A 25,835-nucleotide genomic window follows, 5' to 3' on the forward strand; every position below is an offset into this window, starting at 1 on the left:
CTCTTAAAAGCCCTTGACCCAGGCCTTAAACTGCTTGAGCTATTAATGACTGAACTGTATCTCCTACGTCAAGATGCATCTTGCTGTAAAGTGGTAAGCTTCCTTGAAAAAAGAATGATTACTTTTTATTTGACTGAACACGAGAAGATTTTGAACAGATCCCGATATCCCGCCATTAAGCAAAGGAATTTACTCTTTGAACAGTACATGTCTCACTTCTTTATTTAAGAGCAACAATTAAAACAAAAGTGTTCACATGAGTATTTTTTTAAACTGAAGCAATACTTTGTACTTTCAAGTTAAAACGAAAATACAACATGAAAAAGTACTTTGAAAAAATATACAGCTATTTTACAGAAGCCTCAATTACGAAAACATCACTCTTACTCCTGTTTGACCAAAACAATAACTTTTACAATGATTAAAAACAATAATATCAAGGCCTAATTAGTATTGCACAACTCACTGTAAATATATTATCTTATTTACCATCTACATGTGCAGTCGAACCTCAGAGAGCTAACACCGCTATTAACCTTTTACTTCCAAATAGATCATTGAAGTTTGAATCTTAACGAATAAATTAAAGAATTTCGTTTGTAAAATACCAAGAAACAAACGGCAACACATGAAAGTGATTCTCAACAACTTTCATTTCAATGTTAAAACTTAGTTTGAGTCATTCATTGGAAAACACATAAGGCAGGTTCTGTCTGACTCTAAGACCGAAGGCGTTCTTTGCCTGGTGCACAATTTATTTGCAGAGAAGTCCTTTCTTTTTGTTATGTAAGTCAAAACAATATATGTGAGACCTCTTTAACGCCACTTCAATTCTTAAGCCACCACTTTTTGTAGTATTTCAGATGGTCACTCACAAGAAGTCCTACTCGAAACACCGTAAACGTGTTTTGTTCACCTATCGGCTCATGATTAACGCCTAGACCAAGTACTAGTAACTAGTATTTTATTTTTACTGCTTTATTGACTTTGCTAACATCAGAAAAGTAAACAACACCAGAAAGACCGATAGCCCTGTTCAGTGTCAAATCCAAATTAGTCAGGGAGGAGTTTACTATGAGGGCCTGGGAAAGGGATTCAGCACCGGCATCACCAATACGGTTTCCACTCAAATTGAAATTAGCCAGGGAGGAGTTTACTATGAGGGCCTGGGAAAGGGATGCAGCACCGGTATCACCAATACTGTTGTTACTCAAATTCAAATTAGTCAGGGAGGAGTTTTTTGTAAGGGCATAAGAAAGGTTTGCAGCACCGGGATCACCAATACTGTTGTCACTCAAATCCAAATTAGTCAGGGAGGAGTTTGCAGTGAGGGCCTGGGAAAGGTATCCAGCACCGGTACCACCAAATCTGTTGAAACTCATATTCAAATTAGTCAGGGAGGAGTTTTTTGTAATGACACGAGAAAGGGATGCAGCACCGGTATCACCAATTCTGTTGAAAGTCAAATCCAAATTAGTCAGGGAGGAGTTTACAGCGAGGGCCTGGGAAAGGGATTCGACACCGGTATCACTAATACTGTTGTAACTCAAATTCAAATTAGTCAGGGAGGAGTTTACTGTGAGGGTCTGGGAAAGGGATTCAGCACCGGTATCACCAATACGGTTCTTACTCAAATTCAAATTAGTCAGGGTGGAGTTTCCTGTAAGGGTCTGGGAGAGGGATTCGACACCGGTATCACAAATACTGTTGTGACTTAAATTCAAATTAGTCAATGAGGAGTTTACTGTGAGAGCGTGGGAAAGGGATTCAGCACCGGTATCATCAATACTATTGTAACTCAAATTCAAATTAGTCAGGGTGGAGTTTCCTGTTAGGGTCTGGGAGAGGGATTCGACACCGGTATCACAAATACTGTTGTGACTTAAATTCAAATTAGTCAATGAGGAGTTTACTGTGAGAGCGTGGGAAAGGGATCCAGCACCGGTATCACCAATACTATTGTAACTCAAATTCAAATTAGTCAGGGTGGAGTTTCCTGCTAGGGTCTGGGAAAGGGATTCGACACCGGTATCACAAATACTGTTGTGACTTAAATTCAAATTAGTCAATGAGGAGTTTACTGTGAGAGCGTGGGAAAGGGATTCAGCACCGGGATCACCAATACTGTTGTGACTGAAATTCAAATTAGTCAGGGAGGAGATTCTTGTAAGGGCCTGGAAAAGGGATTTAGCACCGGTATCACCAACACTGTTGTGACTCAAATTCAAATTAGTCAGGGAGGAGTTAACTGTGAGGATCTGGGATAGGGATTTATCACCGGGATCACAAATACTGTTGCAACTCAAATCCAAATCAGTCAGGGAGGAGTTTGTTCCAACAACTTCAAAGAATAACTCATCCAAATCTAAACAGTTTGTTAATTTTAAAGTTTTGATATTAAGGTTCGTACCTAATATATCAACTAATTTAGACCTAAGGTCTTTCTGATGGATTGTTAACTGCGAAATACAGCTTAAAGCAAACTGCAGATATGAGTTAGCGTTAGATTCGTCACCAAAGACGTTTACTAATAAAGCTGCCTTACTCACAAAAGACACCGCTTTTTCTTCACTTTGGGAGGCTGCAATTCCAGTCATAAACTGGAAAACCTCTTTCAGATCACGCAAATATCGTTTATCAGTCACTAAATAATCAATATCTTCGTCGCTAATCTCAAACGCGAGATAAAGGCCGGAGAAGAACTCCTGAAAGCTCTTGTGAAAAAATCCACAACGAAGACAAGGTTTCCTCTTAGTAACACCTGGCTGGATTGTCAGAAACCCAAACTTGATTAGCAGACTGAAAATGGCGTCACCAGATTCGTTTACTTCGAAATCTAACTCTCCTTTACGAAGAGCTTGATAGGCCATGCGTCCCAGATAAATCAGTGCTTTTTTGTAAACTGATATAAGATCTTCGCTGTTGCTTGACAATCCGTTCTTTCTTTCGTATCTTCTCAAAACGAACAGAACAATTTCAATGTACAATTGAGTTCGATTCTTGGGAAGCCTGCCGTTGAAATCTTCATAAAGAATACAGATTAAAGTAGTATGGAGAGGGTTTGTTGTAAGTTGCGACAAGTCTCTTGATATGAAATCAGCATACCTGGATTTAGAATACCAAAGTTGCTCCATAAGCTTGTCAGCCAAGTGTTTCTTTCCTATGTTCTTGAAGTACTTCGCTATGAAACTCTGTGCATGTCTTTTGGTAAACCCGACAATCTCCCACAGCGTGTCACAGTATCGCCTTACCTTCTTTCCAGTTTCATGACGAGATGTAAGAACAATGTGACTATTTGCAAACTCATTACTGTTAAGAAGGTTTTCAATCACTTTTAGTTTACTGGCGTCCACTTCATCTACTCCGTCGAGTACTAACAGAACTTTAAGCTGATTTTCGCTGATAAATTGAAAGAAAACCTCTTTAGCTTCTTTGTTTACATCGTAAGGGAGAATTTGATCATCAATGGCTTCCTTAATGCTAGATGATTTGATATCACGGCATCTTAAAAGCAACAGCACATCAGTCTCGGGGAAAGACTCGTCCCATTCATCTTGTTTAGTTGCCCAGTCATAAGCCAGCTTTTGACAGTAGGTCGTCTTTCCCATGCCAGGATCGCCCTCGATCAGCACAGTCCGTGGCTTTTGGCAATCTTTGTGAGCTTTGAAGATAGCTGTCATGTTGGTGATTTCATTAGTTAATTTTCCTTGTGTCTTTTCTCTGCCAGCAATCCTTAGCCTTGTGAAAATGTTGTTCAGATGAAAGCTAAAGTCCTCACACCAAGGAATTGGCAAAAGCCATTCTTCGCGGGTTTTGTTACGCTGACGGATACTCTTTATAATGTAAGTTGGATATGACGCATCTAAGGAAAAAAAGGAACAAGAATGTCGTTTTAATACACCCAAGGTTATGTCATAAATATTGTCTTGCCAGTTGTTTGGTCACCAAGAATCCCTGTACTACCTACAACGACTATACGAGTATCTGCAACCCTGTACATCGCGGTACTCAAAGATTATTTGTATAGTTTAACTCGGTAGAAATTTGACCATTCGAAGGTCTGGGTTGTTGTAAAATTCCAAGTCATTAGGGGAAAGTAATGTGATCCATATAAGTCGCAGCTGATACACGTACCCACTTTCTTTGCCTCCCTCTGATCGATTTATAATATTACGAAATCAAAAACATCTTACAAAAATTACACCACAGGTATCTCCGGACCCTTTGGATTCTCTACTGTTTCCCTAGAAAGGATTTTAGAAACTTCTTTGGCCACTCTTTTAAGCTGCGGGAATACTTTCAACCAACACAGAGTTGCCTTAATGGCGCAGTTGGAGATTGGCCTGAACATGAATATATTTAATAGATGATCCGAATCCTGAAGTTACAAAAATCCCTGTAGTCGTATGTTTTTATAAAGGCAACATTTTAACTCTAGATGACACCAGGAGCCGCTTAATATAAAGAAAAAGGGAAAAAATGTTTGACTGGAGACCCTTTTTTGTCATATTAATCCGCAACATAGCATTGACGACTTTAAGTAAGACTAAAAGATGTGTCATATCATACCTTCATAGTGTGGCCACGTACGGAAAACACAAGAATCACTCAGAATGTGTGCTACAACAGAAGCTGCCATCACACTAGCAAAAGGACTCCAACTCTCTGTTGTTGACTTGGTACCATCTGCATAATCAGCTATTCCTTTCACAATGAGCCACTCAATCTGATCATCAAATGCTGCTGTAAAAACGCCTGCATTATATACAAAGAATTTTTTAACAATGCATTTAAGTGGAAAAATTCATAAGAAGAAAGGTGGCAACATGTAAAATGATGTGAGAAACACTGGATGTAACGCATGCATAATTACCGGTACTTGCAGCAACATCACTGTTCTAAGAAACAGGTTGAACAGCATGTACTAGTTAGAGACAGTGTTCCTCCCGTGGCTATCATTGAATTCATAAATTTTATCAATATACTTGAGGTAACTATAGGATTTAAATAAAAGCGATAAAGGAAGCTACTTTACTCATTTAGAGAAACTTGACAATCCTTTCACTTAAAAATCCAGAATAAAGGGAAAAAAGCATGGGCCGGTTTTTAGGAGAAGAGAAGAATATAGTGGTAGATCAAACTCCTGTTCAACAAATGTTGAACAGTGTGTCATGCAGTGTTGAATGTTGAAATAGGCCGTTCAACATGTTGAACTTAACGTTGATGAACGTTGTTGAACGAAATAGAGAAGAGTTCTATTCCATTCAACAAGTTGCCACTTGTTGACCGGCTCTAACCAGTCGGTGAAATTGGTGATACACGGTTCAACATCGTGCAACATTTGTTGATCAACAGAATGTTGGAAGATGTTGTACCCGTGTGACTCTTCGAGGTTTTTGGAAATTGGATAAAACATTCTTCCGAGTGTTTTATAAAGCCTCTCAAACCAAACCAAATTATGATAATTAAGATCACTTTTCCGAATCCCTTTCACGGTAGTTATTTTTCTTTTTTACCCGTCTCTCTCTCTTAAAACTCACCTTCTCCTTCCCTTTCAATAGCAATTGCTTGAGGATTAGATTCAGCAAGCTTCTTACGACGCGATTCAGCGCTGACCAGTTCTGGACCACTCAGAAATTCGCCATCGCAATGAACATTGGGTTCGTGAGCTTGAGCATTGTTCAGAGGAGCCTTAAAACCATCAGCTGAATGCTTGATGACGTAAAGAAACCGTCTACTCACATAACTTCGCATGCCAGTTGACAGTTCTTTTAATTTTGCAGAAACAACAACGTCGCCAAGCTTGGCTTTCTCGGGGTTGAGACTACTGCAGGTTCCCACTGAAATGACAGCCTTTGGCCGAAGCACAGGTACAGCATTCTTGAGAGTAATCAAAGCACCACCAGGACCACCGGATCCCTCATTCGATCGTATTAAGGCCACTTTCACTTTGTTACTGGCTCCTGCGTTCTCGAAATACACGTAGCCAATGTTGTCATACCAACATCTAAAGGGATTGACCAACTGCTTGTAACAGGCCAAGAACTCACAGTCTTTAACAGTCAGCAACAGAAAATCAACAGGAAGAGGAACCTCATCGGGTTTCTTCATTGTTGTTTCAACATCTTGCATGGATGGCAGGCGTTCATTTAGTTGAGGTGGGTCAACTTCAAGGTGAGTTGTCTTTGCATTGTCACCATTGTTGCTTGGAGCCCTTGACATGCTTCTCAAAGCTAAACGAACAAAGATTTCAACAGGACAGATTGATACATTGCTGTTCGTTCATTTACAATGATAATAACACATTCCATAAATAATGGAGGACAACTTAAGCTTAGTAACCATTTTGAGTTAATTAGTGGCAATAGAGAATGTACTATAATATGAGACCGATCCCACGGCAAATCAGCAGATAACAAGAGTCGGCGTTTTTTTTCCTGTAAGCTTGTTTCTACGTACCTCAGAAAGCTCTTGAAATGGTATCAGGTATAACTCTGTTCCTTGTACGAAATCTGTACCCGCACATGGCGTAAAACAACGTGTTAAGTAGGAAAAAAACAAAGCTAAAGCCACAATATTGTTTATCAATGAGTTCACACACACTCAGAAACAACATTCTCAACTGTGTAGCTATCAAACTCATACGCAACTCTATACTCGCAGTTTTAGTCAAAACCCAGAGTCTTTCTTGACAGTCAAATGCTTTTATTTGCAAGTTTGTTTTTCTTCAGGAACGTTGCAAACGTATTATTAAGATGACTGATACGAGCCATTTTGGTTTTTTTCTTATAATGGTGAATTGATAGGAATAATGGCGAAGCATGTAGAGTTGTTTCTTTGAAATCAGGGCTTTACCAACTTACATTCTTGTAATAGATGTTCAGTTCTCTCAAGCATCATCCAGAATGTGTTGAATCAAAGAGAATTCACGCCTTCAAGGTAAATGAAGGAAGGAAGAAAAGGAAAATTAGGAGTGAAAGCCTGGTATTGGAAACCTTCTCATATTTCTCACTTTATAGGAAGTCAGTAACTTAGGTTGAACCAACACACCAGTTTTATTCCAGGAATAAAAATCACCACTCGTGATTTAGTGCATTATCAATCAGCAAGAATGTTCTCGGGAATGTTACTTTTTAAAGCAAAGCGTTCCTAAACTTTTTGTAACATTTCCATTGAATTTGTTGTATAGGCCAACTAATACCTCCACTCCAAGAATAGGTATCTCTTTGAATTAGCTGAAGAATTATTAATTAAATAATGAGTTAAAATCATTATAGAATTAAGCCTTGTCTACCGAGAAAAAAAAGCCATATTGGAAGATCTTTTGAGTGAAAAAAAAATCTGGCTGTAGTCTTTTTGGAACCATCCAAAAACCACCTATGCATAAACGCAAAAGCGAGACAAGGCGAAAAGTTACTGTTAAAGGCCATCAAATTTGATAGAAACTCGAGATAAGCACTTCGACGTTCTTAAAGACTTTTTTAGTCTTGACAAGCTTTAACGTAGTAATTGAAATGTAAATATTGTCATTTACTTAGACAATATGGGTACTTACTCCATTTTGTTCTTGCTAGCTTGGCATGGCTACATGGTCAGCCATTGAAGTAACTTGGAGTTCAACAAATCTCTGCTTTATTTCAGCACAGGATCATGAAGTCTATAAAACATTTTATTAATGTGTATGAGGATCATTGATTAACAATGTAGCTGACAGAGAAAAATTTACGTCCAGATTTAATTCCTTTCAAGCGCTGTTCCGAATCATGCAAGGGAGTGTTTTCCTTTAAACGAACATAAAGCTAAGTGCTCGCTAAACAATGGCAATAAAATGTGATCTAATCAACAAAATTTTATTCCAGCTTGTTGCTAGAAAATAACTGCTAAGAAGAGCCAGTGGAGTGTTATTGAAATGTAATGTGTTCTTTAATTGCTCTTGGTATAAAAACATTCATCAAAACAAGTATTTTGGTCTTCCTGGATTTAAATGCGAGACGTATATCAACCTATTCTATCAACAGATTTAAATGTGTTTTTACTGTTACTAACTGAGTTTTGCCAATTTTATTTCTCTTTCTCACTGGGATAAAAAAAAAAGGTAAAAAAAATCAGTAAACAATAAAGCAACCCACGTCACTTATTTTGCTATACACTTAGTGATACTGCAGCGCGTCATAAGACATGACCTACCTACTTGCAATTTCCCAGGAATGTACTCCAGAATCTAGAATCTGCTGGAGGCGCCAAGTGTTTCGCCCTTCAAAATAAAGAAAAAAATGATCTAAATGAAACAAATAGTAACTCAAAAAGGTAAGGTTTGTGATTGTGATACTTAAGCAAAAGTTGCTATAAACGTTAGATAAGAAGTCACCAAGTGTTTATTTAAAGTAAGCAGAGGTTCAAAGTTGGTACAAAATAACGTACATACAAAGAATTACAGGAAGAGAGAAATTTATTACTGAATCGTAGTACATGGTCAGAAAGTCTGTGCATGGGCTTTACTGTCGATGTTTACTTCTTTAACTTGAAAAATAAGAATAGAACAAGCTTTGACTGAAGAATGTTTGTTTTGTGGCTGGAGGCTACATGTTTTCTTGTTCTCCTCACTCCCGAGTACAATGTGCGTGATTTCTACTTCAGAGCATCTGGGCAATTGAATGGTTAATTTTCTAGATCTGCTTTTTGTGAAAAGCCCTTGATCCCCGATTCAAAACTTGGAAGCCAAAATGTTTATTTTATCTTTGCTGGATCCACAAGAATGGTCATGTTGTTAAAGATTCCCCGACACTTGTGTTCTATTTAGAACACAATGACATGGTTGCAGGTTCCATTGTGGCCAAATTAGTGAAGACAAAAACGTGTACATAATCTAGTGAAGCATATAAACCTTAGGAAACACTTCCAGAGTAGGGCTCAGTCACATTTTTTTCCCGGGATCAGAAGCCTTGCTTTGGTGGTAAAAATGCGACTGCTAAAAAAAGGCAGATGTTTCGTGCCTAGTTTTCATAATTCAAGCACCTGGAATAGTAATGTAGAAAAAAAAGGGAAGGCGCGTAGGATGAAAAATTTGAATATTCATTTGAATGGAAGTTGTTTTGTTGATAATAGCCGGCGTGGATTTTGTTTTACTGTGCGACATTAAATTTCCGCGTCATTGCATCCTTCAACTTTCGGCAAAACATTCAGTGGCCAACATTGTAGGTTATTTCGTTAACACTGCATTTTGTCAATATGCCTGTCATTGAGAATGGTGTAGAAGTATTAATAATATCAATATTAAAGCTACAAAAACCGAATGGCACATTAAAAAAGGAGCGATTTGCAAGTTTTGCAACAGTTTTAATTGTTTGCGCCCAGCCATTAAACTAATAATTGCCGACGATCATTTCATGCACGAGAAAACGTATTTGATTTATTAACGTCAAACAGACTATTGGTGCATAAACAAATGTCTCATAATAATAAACTGTTTCAACTGTTCGAGATTTTAACACATTTTTGAGTTGCACTAATGAAGAATAAAAGTTAAGCATTGACTAATAATTCCTTGCTATCGATGAAACTCGACGCAAAACAATTTTGATATCGAAATATTCCCAACTTACAAGTCACGCCATATTAACTATGCACAGTTTTAATTAACTGATACTTCTGGAATCTTTGTAAATATGGCTGTAGTATTCTCGGTGTTTCATAATTAAAAACTTTCAGTAAGTTTTATTGCACTTCTGTTTTCCTGCCCTCTTTAAGGCAATATCGAGGACTTCTATATGGATTGGTCAGTTAAAACGATTTAGAGAATATTCGAAGATTTTAAAAACCTGGTCATTTAAATAAAATTAAAGGCACCCACGCTATGATTGATAGATCTGATAGCTGTTAGTTTGTTGAGCAACATTTCGTCTACTGCTCAACTCATTTTGTCATCAAATAATAACCGATTGTAATTATTAACAGTGATAATCAGTTTGGTTCAGAGGTTTGCAAAGCGCCTGTCTTGGAGGAAGATTACGTTTTTAGGCCCGAGCTAACTTGGATTAATTGATAGAAACGGTACATCGTGCTAGTTTAAAAAAATATATAAATAAGCACCATTTTGTTAATTACAAAAAGCGCCTTGTCCAACGTAGAGGCCTAGGAGGTGTTTTAAGAACTTTAAATTTATTCAGTTTCGTAATTAAGGTCGGCTTTGGAAACAAGTATTGTATGAAAAACAGTTCACATTTTAACACAGCTAGAAAGGAAAGAAAATGTTTAATCATAAAGTTTAGATAAAGTCAATACGAGATGCAGAAAGGGATTTTAAGCCCCATTTCGGCGGAATAGAACGCTGTCTCAGTCTTAGCCATAATCCCGGTTTCTCGACCATAAAACAGACTAAGTAAGGCGAGTATTGGAATTATTTCAACTCCAGACGCCTGTAAATGCGACTGAAGCTCTAACTTAGGAAGCGAACGCTTTCATTATATTTGAGCTAGAAATCACTAGGCTATTCGTGGACTGTTAAAATTTAAGACACATACCTGCATCCTCACACAGATGTATAGTAGAAGAAACGTCGATTCCGAAAAATCAGTAAACAGGCGAGGGAATCTAACAGGAGGGAAAGAGGAACTCGATCAGAGCTAATTTGAATAAGGGGTGGCATAGCAACACTATGTTTTGATTACGTTTTGGGTGTCTTGCATTTCTATCATTTTAACTGGTGGAAGATCACTGTGGACATTCCTGCTTTGGTCTTCGAAACTGGAGGATTTTTTCAAACTACAGCTTAAAAGCACATGTTGGATTGAGCCTTTCAAATAAACAATTCATTAACAACGTCTTTCATGCACGAAGGAAGATATATGATCTGTCAACGGGGGATCAAGACGCTATACCAACCAGTTGCATAAAATAACTGGCTATTATGTATTTCACCTGTTTATCTGTTATTCTCATTCACAATTGCCACTTTTTACAAACAAAGTTAGCGTCTGATAGTTCTTGGTCGTAAACGAAACGAGGGAACTTAACTTTGTTAAACTACACCCGACGCTAAGTGTTCTGTGTTATTAAAATATTCACAATTTTAAACACACAAAAAGTCACGCTTATTAACCACTCATTGCTAGAAGGGTTTTCAATTAAAATAGTTCTTAATTTGCTTTATAAATAATAAGTAATCATAAGCATTAAGATCATTATAAGGATGTCTAGATGTCTTACCAAAGATATAGAACACTAAAAATTAAAAAAAAAAAAAACGTTTTTTAACAATAGGCTAAATTGAAAGCTATTTGAGCAGTGCAAAATATATTTTGTGCAAAGATGAGACTTAAACGTTTAAAATTGCTGAATGAATCTCCTGAAAGAATGAAAATTAGGCAATGATTTCCAAAGTCTTAGAACAGCTGTTTGAAATGCTTGCTCTCCTTAACTCTTAGTATTTGCGGTTAGTATGGCAATGAGAAAGTTCTGCAAAGCTGATCTCAAGGAACTTTCGGGTTGATAACTACATAAGGCTCCTTTATATATTCCGGTGCTTGGTCATTCAAATAAATAAAGGTATTGTATTTTTCACTTTGCTTGATTGTCAAATAATTTATTTTGTTCTAGCTCCTTTTCTTTCCTGTTCTATGCAAAAATGAATATTTTTATCCATCAGAGCCATTATAATCAGTTCAGACGAAAACAAAAATATTCTCATCAGTTGAAAACATGGCTTGTTTACATCAATGGCTTTCATGCTATCATGAATTTAAGTTGATTCGAACGGATTGGTGTTCAATATTTCCTTTACCATCCATTTTATGTCGGAATTGCTTTGTAATGATTAAAATTCTTGTTGTTTGGAAGAGGTTTGTGGTGCGTTGGTCTGATAGAAAAGTATTTTGATAAGAGTACTAAACAAAACTAATTACTTGATCCGAACATTAATGCATGTTCGCAATAAGGAAATAACTTCAAAATAATCGCAATAGTTAGCGTTTCCTCCAAACTACAGAGAAGCCCTACACACTATATATTTCACAACGTTTCAACGTTTTTCGCATTCGTAACAAGTGAAAGCTTAACAGCAATATGAAAAGCTCTTAATAACTATACTATATGACTCAAGAATACGTTTGCTACCAGTTAAGTGATTTCAAATCACTCTGACCTTAGGAAGGGCTGTGTTAGCTTTATGTTAACGAAAGAGAGAATCCATGTTAACGTTGAGATCGTTAAAACTTCCCTAAACAACTTAACAACGCGAATATTGCATCATCTCAGTTATGGCGCGGCTTGCCAGATGCTCGTAAATGCGATCCGAACTCTCAAAACTGATCAGCTTACGCTTTTGTAAACATCGATCGGAAATAGCAGTTCTTTTTTAACGCGTAGAATTCTGATACATACCTACATCGTCACATAGATAAAAAGAAGATGACACGCTGTTTAGGAGCGGCAGACGAGGGCGGCTGACAGAAGTGAAAGAGGAACTTGATCGAAGCTGATTTAAATAAGGTGTGGTATAGCCAACAGTGTGTTTTGATCACGTTTAGGGTTTTATAGCATTTCTACCATTTAAACTGGTTGAAGACCATTGCTGACATCCCTGCTCAAGTCTTCGAAACTGGATGATTTAATGTAAAAACGAACCTTTGAAACTGCAGCTTAAAAACACATATTGGATTCAGCCGTCAATTAAACAAATGAGCAGCAACGTCTTTTATGCATGAAGAAATATGTTTGATTTATTAACGGGGGATAATGACGCCAAACAAGGTAGTACCCCACACAAACAACTTCTGCTCGTTTATCTCACCTGTTTATTATTCTCATTCATAGTTTCAACTTTGGATGAAAAAAAGTAAGCTACTGATAGTTCGTTGAACTTTGTAAACGTAGGAACTAAACTTTGATAAACTTTACCAAACGCTGATTGTTCTGTGCTACTGAAATATTCACAACGCACAAGTCACGCTTACTAACCACGCAAAGCTAAAAGCATTTCTCATTCTAATAATTCTGAATTGTTTTTGTAACTAATAAGAAATAAGTCTGTATCAAATGCATCATACGGAAGTCCTGAAGCTCTAACAATGATCTAGAACGCTTAACACCAAAAAATAAAAGAAAATTGAAAGAAAAATATTTTTAACAATAGTTTAATTGAAATCCATTCAACCAAACAAACTGAAAGCTCAGTAAAAAGATGAGTCCTAAATGTCTGAAAGTACTCAATGAATCTACCAAACGAAAACAACCAGGCAATGAGTTCTACAGTCTTAGAACAACACCTGCTTAAAATGCTCGCTTAAAATGCACGCTTAGTATTAGTTAATGGTACAACGAAAAAGTTCGGGAACGCTGATCTCAAGGAACGCTCAGGTTTATAAATACATAAAGCTCCTTTATAATAATATTCCGGTGTTTAGTCGTTCAAATAAATAAATGAATTGTATTTTTCACTTTGCTTGATTTTCAAATAATTTATTTTGTTCTAGCTCCATTTATTTCCTGCTCTGTGCAAAAACGTATATGAAAGTGTATGCATCAGAGCTATTATAAACTGTTCAAAGGGTTAAAAACATCGCTCATTTGCATCAATGGCTTCCATGCTATCATAAATTAAGTTGATTTCAAAGTCCTTTTCAATAGAGCCTGAATTACCTTGTAATGATTAGAATTCTTGTTGTTTCGAAGAAGTTTGTAACGCTTTCAGGTCTGATAGAAGAGTACGTTAATAAGAGTACTAAACAAAACTAATTACTTGATTTGAATATTGATGCATGTTCGCAATAAGGAAATAACTTCAGAATATTCATCCCAGTCAGCGACACTTCCAGCGAAAGGGAATTCTACACACTTTTTCCTGGACTTTGAACGATCCTCGTATTCGCAACAAGTAAAGCTTAACAACAAAATGAAGAGCTCGTAATTACTAGATGACTACATGACTCACAATTGCGGTTCATAACATATACGTACTTCGAAACCACTCTGCCATTTTTAGGAAGGACTGTGTAAGGTATTATTTGCATGTCGAAATCGTTACAACTACGTAATACACTAAACATTGATCCAAACGAACGCGAACATTTCAATCATGTCAGTTATGGCGGAGCTTACCAGTTGCCCTTAAAAGCGACTCCTTAACTCTCTGAACTGAACGGCCTACGCTTTCATAAATATCGGAAATAGCTGTTATAATTAAGCGCGTGTAACTCTCAGATACATACCTACATCATCACATAGATGTAAGGAAAAGGACACACTGATTCTCTGTGAGCGGCAGACGAGGGTGTCTAACGGAAGCAAAAGAGGAGCTCGACTAGTGCTAATTTAGGTAAGGTGCGGCATGGCAACGGTGTGGGTGGATGACGTCACTCATTTGTTGCCACTCGTGTTGACTGTTGGGGAGGGGAAGGTGGTACGCTGGGAAGGGAACATATTTGAATATTTGGGTGGTGGTGTGTTACCTCGGGTTCGGGTTTAGCTAAATGAACACGCATATGTTCTCCTTCAAAGCAAGCAGCTGTTGTTTGGTTGCCTCAAGAGGAATTGGCAGAATAATATTGGTTGTTTAGAAGAAAGCGACGGTGAACCCTAACCGGAACAAAAACGTTGCCCACAACGGTGAAGAGGACGAAGCAACGGTAGCTGTTGTTTTTGCTGTCATTCCCCTTGTTCTCATACAGTGACGATGTTGGCGACGCTTTTCAGGTCTTCTGGAACGTGTCCCTTCTTCAAGTACCGGAAGAGCAGTTCATTCAGCGGTTGCAACCGTGCCTTTTACCGTTGTTTAGGACTTTAACTAGGATGTCGTCACAGCTAGGGTCCTTCCCTTAGGTGAAGCAGTCGAAAGCTTTCGGCTTAGCTCTTGTAGCATCGGGTGGGGAGTCCACCTTATTTATGATTGGCAGGACTGGAAGGGTATCTAGGGAAAATTTCGTCACCTCGTTCTGAGTGGCGTAAATCTCGAGGTAGTACTCCAACCAGCATTCCAGGTGCTTACCCTGATTAATAATGAACCTTCCTGATTTGGACTAAAGGGGACATGTCCGGGATGCTGACTCCTCTCCATCTATCTAGATCGATAGCCATATCCTTGTGTTTGTTGGCATGTTCACTATCCTAGGTCAACCATTGCCAATTCGCTGAGGCTGAGGTAAATAATAGCAAAGCGAATACTGAGTTTGTCATGACTAGGCTGAAAAAAAAGAGTGTAGAGTAACAACCAATTGACGGAGTACGCAAATGGGCCTGTCTCCTCAACGCACTGTCTCACAGCAGTGAAGCAGCCGAAGCAATACATGAGACACGGTTCAACAGACCTCACCTGCGATTCCTCAGGCGCATAAACTGTATACTTTCACAAGCTGGTGACCGACATTGATGTTCTGTAGTGGGTAGACATTCTTAGCGTAGCATGCAAACGTGTAAAAGCAAGATCTAACGTACTACGTTAAAATATTGGTCGCCGGTGAGGACTTCAACTACAGGCGAACACGCAATAGAAGCGAACTATGTAAAGAGAATAAGCTATGCTATTTCCCCGCTTCTACTCTTGGTTTTCCTGTGGTGTAGCAGTTATCGCGGTCTGCCTTGAATGCAGGAGACCGAAGTTCGAGTCCTCGCCGGTGAACCAGATTTTCACACGTCAACTTACTTTGTCCCCTTCATATAACAGATCATTACAGTGATCCTATGAGGAGATATGGCTAATTTCTTGCAGTCTGTTTTATTCCCAGCGTGTTTGCTCTCCTAAGCCAAAGGCGTGTAAGATGAAGTTTGTTGTTGTTGTTGGCTGAGCCAAGTTCAGCGGACAAGGAACCCAAATGGAGTGAGACGTAATTTCAAGCAAAAATAAAAATAATCCTATTGTGTGCTTTTAAGACGCTTATACAATTTAAAAGACAAAAATATTCGCGCATGTGAATAAAACTGAAGACCGATTCATTTAAAAAAAAGTTAAGAATTCGTTCAATAATTTTGAAGTCTTTGCCACAGGGTCCCAGGCGACTGTCGGAAACTGTACTACAATAGACCATTCCCAATTTAGTTTTTTAAGTGTACCTAGCCCCCAATGTTTTCTCCAAACATATATCTTCATATTTCGGTGAATATCTCTACTTAAAAAATAATTTTTGATTTAGTTAAATCTTTGCTTTTGTATGCCACGTTGTAGTCGATTTCCGAATGGTTCGCGACCGCGTAAAAGGGGATCTGGGGCGAGAGTGGACTTGTAACGTCAGATCGAGAACGACTCGCTGAACGATTCTCAGTCCGGAGTTGTCTTTATTCTCGATCGGTCAAAGGTTTTTTTGTGGCAAATTTTGTTTAATTCGATCGAGCTCCATAGCCATAAGAAGTCGACTGAAATTTACGATGTCTTCCACGTCTTCGGATTGATTTCGGAAACAAACTTGTACTCCGAAGACTCAGAAATTGATTTTATCGCTGGATACGAAATGGAAGCCAAACAAGAATTATCCCGCTTATGACAACAGAGATCAACAAAAACCACGAGTAATTCTAGCGATGACGAAGCTGCTGCTTATGATCAATTTATTGCTATCAAATGTAGATTATAGAAAGGGAATAAAATATTTTGGTTTTGGTACGACCCACTGGTGGATGTAGAATGGACAGCGAGATACCAAGAGGAAATGAAGGCCAACGAAGACCTCGAGCGTATTCGAAAGGACCAAAGGTAAATGTAAAGAACTCCAGGAATGATAAGATTCTTGCGTGCTTTGGTCATGCATTTTAATTTTACACGTGCTCAGCCTGGCCTGCAAGTGTGGCGTCGCTTTGTTTATAAAAAAACATGTGCGAATGTTATTGCTCTTGTGAGCTGGCAGGTTGTTTCTCACTCCAGGGTCGTTCAGTGTTGCCTGCCATCGTAGAAGTATATGAACTGTTGGGAAAGCTATAATCTCATAGCTGTCTCGCACTAACTCTTACTTAAAACTCTGACCGCGAACTTGCGAGCTACCGAGCCACTAAATTATAAACTCTACTTGTTCTTTAAAACCTCCCCGCGACTTGCAAGCCACTAAGTTATAAACCTTACTCGTTCTTTCAAGTCTCGCCACGACTGACGAACGGTCAAGCCACTAAATTAGCAACTTTTCTCGTTCTTTAAATCTTGACCGCGACTCGGGTGGGTCGTCGAGCCACTAAATTCTAAATCTTACTCGTTCTTTACACTCCAACCGCGACTGGCGAGCCAGCTGTCTAACAAATTAACCTACCTCTGCAATTTCTTCGTTTCTTTGCCTCATCGCCTTTAAAAGGTATCGTATGGAGCGCTACTCCTTCCTGCAAGTTTCTAACGGTACTGCAATCTCCTATGACACATCTGGCCGGCATATTTCGGGCCACTATTGATATAACTTTCTAAAAGAAACAAGTGAAGAGTGCGAAGTCAGTTGTCGTATGCTCGAAGTGACTTCACAACAGCCACTAGATCCATGCTCCTTAAAACTCGGTCGTGAACCAAAATGGCGGCGTTTTTTGAGATACTTTCCGTATTTCAACAAGTTATAAAAAAGAGAAGATTTGGAAAAAATCGAAACCTGCTTTCGCAGGGGTACTCACAAAAATGTGAATATTTTTTCTTTTCATTTCTTTTCTTTTCTTTTTCTTTGATACATTGGTAGTGGAGAAGAAATACTTACATAATCTTGTCATTTTGTCAATAAATTTGTTTTACGCGTCTTATCATTGCGATGTCACGTGATCAAACAAAAAAGCTCACGCAATCAATTTAGTCTAAAAATTGCAATAAAGGAGAGAAATATCACTCTATAAAACAATAATGATATTCACAGCTAAGAAGGAAAAAAAGCGTATCAAAAATTCTTTCCAAATAGAAAGGTTAAACTATAGCGCCATCTGACTACAATCGCCAGGTTCCTTCAGCCCCAGTTGTTCAAAGAGCGGATAATTTTATCCACTGGCTAGAAAGGTATACGGCAGATAAAATAGGTGCCAGAATTTCCTTACAGGCCTATATTTTGTGTATTAAGTAGAAGCATCTGTCTAATTTAAGTATGGGGTTGTGTGAAAAACTTGCCAAAAGCTTTTGTTCGAGTACATTTTATCCGCTGGATAGCAACTTATCCACTGGATAAAGTTATCCGCTCTTTGAACAACTGGGACCAGAACCCAAAATGAATCTGATCAATCGAGTAAACTAACTATTAACTCACTCTTCCACCCCCACCTCACCTTTCCCCATTGGGAAATTTTGCCCTTACGCTTTAAAGGAGAGCACTGATAAGCGAAGCTGCGAGGACAAAAAAGAAGAGGCACAGGTCTGTGTAGTGTGCAGTTTGCTTAAGTAATGCGCAAAGTCTGGCGGGGACGCGCAAAACGTCTATGGTGACTACAAAGCATACGAGCCTTTCTCTCTCTCCAATCGAGTTAGCTTCTCGCAATTCCCCCAACAGTTGCCATATGAAAAACTAAGGCGCCAGTTACGCGGGCTAAAGAAGCAGTATGGCACGCACGAGATGTTTTGCGCGAAGAAAAGACAGAAAGCTTTGGCCCTTCTCCATCACGGACCACCTCGCAATTTCGTGATATCGCTTCCCGTATATGCTAACGAGACGGTTTGTGACGCGCTAGATTTCATGATCAAAGGACTTTTGCCCGAATTTAAGCGCCTGCTATCCGCAGTACTGAAAAAGCTGGCGGCTGGTAAATTTACCCATAATTCCTAGCGTATGAAAACCTTAAAAAAAACGCTAGCTCATAATACGCACAGAAAAGTTCTCAAAACCTAGCATACACAATGCTGTTGGTATAGGGACGAGTATCGCAAAACACTTGACTTTCTTTGTGCCTAATGGCTGTGTTAGGTTTCGCATGGTATTGTGGTTAAATCTAAAACCGCCATCTTTTTTCCTGCACGGTGGATTGTGAAAGTCCAGGCCATGGCAGGCAAAATAGCAACCGGCTCAAGTTCGAAAAGTCGCGCTTAATTAGCTGCGAACAAAATATTCGCAGACATGGCGAGCTCTAACGATAGTTAGGATGGAGCTTCCTTTTGCATACGTTGTGCGATATCGGGATGGTCCAGTCTTATTTTTGCGCGGTTTTTGTCTATGCGGGTAAAACGGGCCTTTGCAAGGGTAATTGGAATCCAAAAAGAAAATAATTGGTATTATTAAAAACTGGATCAGTTGTATAATGCAGATGATTTCAGTTTTTAATAAAACAATGACCCCACTCACGCTCATTGCATATGAGATGATTATAACCAACTCGGCACAACGCGCCTCGTTGGCTATCTATCATCTCATATCCAACGCGCGCTGGGGGAATAATTGTTGATTATTGCTAATTATAACATTTTCTCCTTTTCTGTTACATAGAGACAGGTGAAAAATTTGGGGCCCCACTCCAGTCGAAGAGACCCGCGTGAACAATTTTAAAATAACGGTAATATATTTCTGATCTGACCCTTTTCAAGGCTACCTTATGAAGCATTCATTTTGCGAGGGATTAGGAAAACATTTTGTTCATCTTAGGCTGCGCAGCTGGCGGTTTTTTAGGTGCCCGCGGTAGAGTAACAAACACGAGCGGCGAGTCTTCTTGCGGCCTCACCTTTCTTAGCTTTTTCGTCTTCTCGCGGCTTTGCCACCCGTTTTTCAGTTCCACCGCGGGCGACCAAACCTCAACTAAACTGTCAGCTATCCAGGCTAGTCCATCTTGGCGTAATAACTGTTGAAAGAATAATCGTGGTCACGGCTTTTGTGATTCATAATAAAGTAGAAAAAAGGTGCAAAAGTCCTGGTGCCGAACTAGAAAAGAAAAGAATAATCGTGCTTACGGCTTTTGTAATTCAGAATACAGAATAACGTTGAAAAAAGATGAAAAAAGTTCTGGTGCCGAACTTCAAGGGAAAATCTGTAGTGGGCAAGAGGCGCTAAGTCATTTCGCCTCACTCATCAAAAATCACAGCTGATCGAAAAAAGTAACATGAGATTTTGTATTGATCAAGAGATCCAATCGCATTATTCGGTTTCGCCCTGAGAAGGGATGAAAAGCGACAGCTACGACGAATTATTACTTTTTTAAAAACATTATAACAGGTTTTCAATAATTTTTTTAAACATAGTATAGATCAATACAAGTTCTCATATTACGCCCTTGTTTATATACATGTTCTAAACCCAAGTAAGTAAAAGAGTCTCATTCATAATTGAGCTCTCCTACATCGCGATGCATGTTAAGTAGACCTGGAAAGCAGTGTGCTTGATTTGAGCCCACTTGAAGAACCACATGATGATTAGGAGTCATTTTCTCTTGATTCAATTGAACACGAGAAGTTAACGAATCAGATCCCAGATCCACTAAGCAAAGGAATTTAGTCTTTGAACAGTCTCACTTCTTTATTGAAGACTAAGAGTAAAAAAGCGTTTGCTTAATAAGTCTTTTAAACTGAAGCAAAACTTTCGCAATTTACAAAAATACATTTTTAACAACATACAAAAGTACTTAGCAATAAATATACAGCAATTTTACAGAAGCATTAATGACGAAAACATCGCTCTTACTTCTCATTAATTAAAACAAACAATCGTTTGTACAACGATTAAAGACGTACATATCAAGGCCTAGTAAACATTGCATAACTTACTGAAAGTATGTCTTATTTAGTATCTACATGTGCAGTCAAACCTCGTGGAGCGAACACCTCTCGTAACCTTTTACATCCAAATAGATCATTGAAGTTTGAATATTAACTAGTAATTAAGAGTATCTCGCTTGTAAAATACCAGGAAACAAACGTCAACACATAAAACTAATTCTCAACAATTTTCAGCTTGAGTCATTCCATTGAAAACCATATAAGCCAAGTTGTTACTCTAGACCGACGGCATTTTTAGTGTCCGCTATTATTTTTGGCTTTCAAGACCTTTCTTATTGCTATGTAAGTCAAATCACAATATGTCAGACGTCTACAATTGTTAGCCGACCACCTTAAGTGGTTAATTAAATGGTCGCTCACAAGATGTTCGACTGCAAACGCGTACCCTTAACGTGTTTAGTTCATCTCATGACCCATAATAAAAAGCTAAATTAGTATTTTCACTGTTTTATTGACCTTGCTAACATTAGAAAGGATATCAGCAAGAGAACGATTGATACTGTTATACCTCAAATCTATCATAGTCAAAGAGGAATTTACTGTGAGGGCCTGGGAAAGGGATTCAACACCGGTATCACCAATACGGTTCCCACTCAAATCCAAATTAGTCAGGGAGGAGTTTACCATGAGGGCCTGGGAAAGGGATTCAGCATCGGTATCACCAAAACTGTTGCAACTCAAATCCAAATTAGTCAGGGAGGAGTTTACTATGAGGGCCTGGGAAAGGGATTTAGCACCGGTAAAACCAATACGGTTCCCACTAAAATCCAAATTAGTCAGGGAGGGGTTTCCTTTGAGGGCCTGGGAAAGGTATGCAGAACCGGTATCACCAATACGGTTCCCACTCAAATCCAAATTAGTCAGGGAGGAGTTTACTTTGAGGGCCTGGGAAAGGTATGCAGCACCGGTATCACCAATACGGTTCCCACTCAAATCCAAATTAGTCAGGGATATGTTTATTATGAGGGCCTGGGAAAGGGATTCAGCACCGATATCACCAATACGGTTCCCACTCAAATCCAAATTAGTCAGGGAGGAGTTTACTTTGAGGGCCTGGGAAAGGTATGCAGTACCCGTATCAAAAATACTGTTGCAACTCAAATCCAAATCAGTCAGAGAGGAGTTTACTTTGAGGGCCTGGGAAAGGGATTCAGCACCGGTATCACCAATACGGTTCCCACTCAAATCCAAATTAGTCAGGGATATGTTTAGTATGAGGGCCTGCGGAAGGGATTCAGCACCGGTATCACCAATACGGTTCCCACTCAAATCCAAATTAGTCAGGGAGGAGTTTACTTTGAGGGCCTGGGAAAGGGATTCAGCACCGGTATCACCAATACGGTTCCCACTCAAATCCAAATTAGTCAGGGAGCAGTTTACTTTGAGGGCCTGGGAAAGGTATGCAGCACCGGTATCACCAATACGGTTCCCACTCAAATCCAGATTAGTCAGGGAGGAGTTTACTTTGAGGGCCTGGGAAAGGGATTCAGCACCGGTATCACCAATACTGTTGTAACTCAAATCCAAATTAGTCAGGGAGGAGTTTACTTTGAGGGCCTGGGAAAGGGATTTAGCACCGGTATCACCAATACTGTTGTAACTCAAATCCAAATTAGCCAGGGAGGAGTTTACTTTGAGGGCCTGGGAAAGGTATGCAGAACCGGTATCACCAATACTGTTGTAACTCAAATCCAAATTAGTCAGGGAGGAGTTTTCCGTGAGGGCCTGGGAAAGGGATTCAGCATCGGTATCACCAATACTGTTGCAACTCAAATCCAAATTAGTCAGGGAGGAGTTTACTTTGAGGGCCTGGGAAAGGGATTTAGCACCGGTAAAACCAATACGGTTCCCACTCAAATCCAAATTAGTCAGGGAGGGGTTTCCTTTGAGGGCCTGGGAAAGGTATGCAGAACCGGTATCACCAATACGGTTCCCACTCAAATCCAAATTAGTCAGGAAGGAGTTTACTTTGAGAGCCTGGGAAAGGGATTCAGCACCGGTATCACCAATACGGTTCCCACTCAAATCCAAATTAGTCAGGGAGCAGTTTACTTTGAGGGCCTGGGAAAGGTATGCAGCACCGGTATCACCAATACGGTTCCCACTCAAATCCAGATTAGTCAGGGAGGAGTTTACTTTGAGGGCCTGGGAAAGGGATTCAGCACCGGTATCACCAATACGGTTCCCACTCAAATCCAAATTAGTCAGGGAGGAGTTTACTTTGAGGGCCTGGGAAAGGTGTGCAGCACCGGTATCAAAAATACTCTTGCAACTCAAATCCAAATCAGTCAGGGAGGAGTTTACTTTGAGGGCCTGGGAAAGGGATTTAAAACCGGTATCACCAATACTGTTGTAACTCAAATCCAAATTAGTCAGGGAGGAGTTTACTTTGAGGGCCTGGGAAAGGAATTTAGCACCGGTATCATTAATACTGTTGTAACTCAAATCCAAATTAGCCAGGGAGGAGTTTACTTTGAGGGCCTGGGAAAGGTATGCAGAACCGGTATCACCAATACTATTGTAACTCAAATCCAAATTAGTCAGGGAGGAGTTTACCGTGAGGGCCTGGGAAAGGGATTCAGCACCGGTATCACCAATACTGTTGTAACTCAAATCCAAATTAGTCAGGAAGGAGTTTACTTTGACGGCCTGGGAAAGGGATTTAGCACCGGTATCACCAATACTGTTGTAACTGAAATCCAAATTAGCCAGGGAGGAGTTTACTGTGAGGGCCTGGGAAAGGGATTCAGCACCGGTATCACCAATACTGTTCCTACTCAAATCCAAATGCGTTAGGGAGGAGTTTGCTCCCACAACTTCATACACTAGCTCAGTTAGTTTAAAATGTTTCGTTACTAAAGTTTTTATGTTAAGGTTCCTACCTAATGTATCAACCAATCGGGACTTGAGGTTTTCCTGATAGTTTGCGCACTGTGATATACAGTATAAGGCGAATTGCAGATATGAGTTAACCTTACTTTGAGATTCATGACAAAACAAATTAACTAATGAAGCTACCTTACTTACAACACAAACGGCTGTTTCTTCACATTGGGAGGCTGCAATTCCAGTCATGAACAGGAATACCTCTTTCAGATCATCTAAATATCGTCCATCAGTCACTAAGTAATGAATATCTTCGTCGCTAATCTCAAACGCGAGGTAAATGCCGGAAAAGAACTCCTGAAAGCTCTTGTGAAAAAATCCACAACGAAAACAAGGTTTCTTCTTACTACCACCTGCCTGGATTGTCAGAATTCCAAACTTGATTAAAAGACTCAAATTGGCGTCAGCAGATTCGTTTCCTGCGAGATCTAATTCCCCTTTACGAAGAGCTTGAAAGGCCATACGTCCCAGATACAACAGTTCTTTTTTGTAAACTGATATAAGATCTTCGCTGTTGCTTGACAATCCGTTCTTTCTTTCGTATCTTCTCAAAACAAACAGGACAATTTCAATGTATAATTTTGTTCGATTCTCGGGAAGTATGCCATTGAAATCTTCAAAAAGAATACAGAGTAAAGCTGTATTGAGAGGGTTTTTTTTCAGTTGCGACAAGTCTCTTGATATCCAATCCCTAGCATATCTGAATCCAGAAGGCCAAAGTCGGTCTAGAAGCTGGTAAGCCAAGTGTTCCTTGGCTATGTTCCGGAAATACTTTAGTATGAAACTCTGTGCATCTCTTTTGGTAAACCCGACAATCTGCCACAGCGTGTCACAGTATCGCCTTATTTTCTTTCCGGCTTCATGACGAGATGTGAGAACAATGTGACAATTTGCAAACTCTTTACTGTTAAGAAGGTTTTTGATCATTTCTAGTTTACTGGCGTCCACTTCATCTACTCCGTCGAGCACTAACAGAACTTTAAGCTGATTTTCGCTGATAAATTGAAAGAAAACCTCTTTATCTTCTTTGTTTACATCGTAAGGGAGAATTTGATCATCAATGGCTTCCTTAATGCTAGATGATTTGATATCACGGCATCTTAAAAGCAACAGCACATCAGTCTCGGGGAAAGACACGTCCAATTCATCTTGTTTAGTTGCCCAGTCATAAGTCAGCTTTTGACAGTAGGTCGTTTTTCCCATGCCAGGATCGCCCTCGATCAGCACAGTCCGTGGCTTTTGGCAATCTTCGTGAGCTTTGAAGATAGCTGTCATGTTGGTGATTTCATCAGTTAATGTTCCTTGTGTCTTTTCTTTGCCAACGATCTTTAGCCTTGTAAAAATGTCGTTCAGATGGAAGCTAAAGTCTTCACACCAAGGAACTGGCAAAAGCCTTTCTTCACAGGTTTTGTTAAGCTGACGGATACTCTTTATAATATAAGTTGGGTATGACGCATCTAAGGAAATAAAACGTACAAGAATTACGTTTTAGTTCACCCAAGATTATGTCATATATATTTCATGTCTTGCCACTTGTTTGGTCACCAAGAATCCCTGTACTTCCTATGACGACTATAATAGCGAATATTTGCAACCCTGTAAGTAGTGAGAGAGGGACCACGGTTTCCCCCTTTTCGCGGTGGTTTCTCATTAATACGCGGTGGCATACATAAACGCCGATGACGTCATCGCCTATTGTCTTGATCACTCATTATAGGATGACGTCATATTTTAGTTAAGTCTTACCAACAGGTTATGAACTGGTTTGACAGGTTTATCAATGATGTCATGCTCTATTTTTAACTTATGGCAGACATGGTCGGTATCACCGGTTTAACAGGTTTTTTGAAGTTATTTTTGGATACATGACATCATATAGTACATACATACATACTAGATACTTTTTTGTATAGCTCCTCTTTGAAGGCCCTTCCGCCATACGTGAAAATAAAAATAATAATAATAATAATGAAAACTAATTACATTTAGATGACAAAATAGAGAAAAAATTACGATAAAAAATATATGAATTGAAAAGATTCTTAAAAAAGTCTCTTTTTCAAAACGCTAAGACTTTCCGTGTCTCTGAAATGCTTCGATAAATTATTGTAGACTTTTGCTTCACGGAAGGCGAAAGCCCTTTAGCCACTCGCAAGCTCTAGGATCTACAATTTCTAAGCTAAAGAATCTGCATTCGGAAGTCTTTTTAGAAAAAACAAAACATAAATACGCGCGACACCCACGCGTGTGTCTGAGAAAAATAAAGACACATAACGACGAATGGCCCGTTTGTCTCCTTTTGGCCGTTTTGGCGTGGTTT

At 39.2% G+C, this 25,835-nt stretch overlaps 2 protein-coding genes and 1 pseudogene across 2 annotated transcripts; 1 reads left to right on the forward strand and 2 right to left on the reverse strand.

The window, feature by feature from the left end:
- Positions 1-204: 204 nt before the first annotated feature.
- On the reverse strand, positions 205-14,318 carry LOC146453323 (uncharacterized). Its single transcript, XM_085096757.1, has 9 exons — positions 14,205-14,318; positions 10,521-10,590; positions 8,188-8,254; positions 7,556-7,657; positions 6,861-6,932; positions 6,460-6,515; positions 5,541-6,233; positions 4,570-4,755; positions 205-3,862 (listed from the first exon to the last, which is right to left on the reverse strand). Exons 7-9 carry the CDS (start codon positions 6,220-6,222, stop codon positions 957-959), a joined length of 3,774 nt encoding a protein of 1,257 aa, XP_084952883.1. The 5' UTR covers positions 6,223-6,233; positions 6,460-6,515; positions 6,861-6,932; positions 7,556-7,657; positions 8,188-8,254; positions 10,521-10,590; positions 14,205-14,318; the 3' UTR covers positions 205-956.
- A 1,485-nt stretch (positions 14,319-15,803) lies between these two features.
- Positions 15,804-16,903, forward strand: LOC146453324 (uncharacterized; annotated as a pseudogene).
- A 3,440-nt stretch (positions 16,904-20,343) lies between these two features.
- On the reverse strand, positions 20,344-24,954 carry LOC146453325 (uncharacterized). Its single transcript, XM_085096758.1, has one exon. It carries the CDS (start codon positions 24,788-24,790, stop codon positions 21,056-21,058), a length of 3,735 nt encoding a protein of 1,244 aa, XP_084952884.1. The 5' UTR covers positions 24,791-24,954; the 3' UTR covers positions 20,344-21,055.
- Between the last annotated feature and the right edge of the window lie 881 nt (positions 24,955-25,835).

The sequence above is a fragment of the Pavona decussata genome, unplaced genomic scaffold (genome assembly GCF_977016875.1).
Source record: "Pavona decussata unplaced genomic scaffold, jaPavDecu1.1 SCAFFOLD_338, whole genome shotgun sequence".
NCBI lineage: Eukaryota > Metazoa > Cnidaria > Anthozoa > Scleractinia > Agariciidae > Pavona > Pavona decussata.

What these genes read in the sequence shown, in the direction of transcription:
- LOC146453323 (XM_085096757.1), bottom strand. Translation starts at nt 6,222, where the DNA reads ATGTCAAGGGCTCCAAGCAACAATGGTGACAATGCAAAGACAACTCAC. An exon ending in TATTGAAAGGGAAGGAGAAG is followed by an intron (nt 4,756 to 5,540) that starts GTGAGTTTTAAG and finishes TATATAATGCAG; the next exon opens with GCGTTTTTACAGCAGCATTT. An exon ending in TACGTGGCCACACTATGAAG is followed by an intron (nt 3,863 to 4,569) that starts GTATGATATGAC and finishes TTTTTTCCTTAG; the next exon opens with ATGCGTCATATCCAACTTAC.
- LOC146453325 (XM_085096758.1), bottom strand. Translation starts at nt 24,790, where the DNA reads ATGACAGCTATCTTCAAAGCTCACGAAGATTGCCAAAAGCCACGGACT.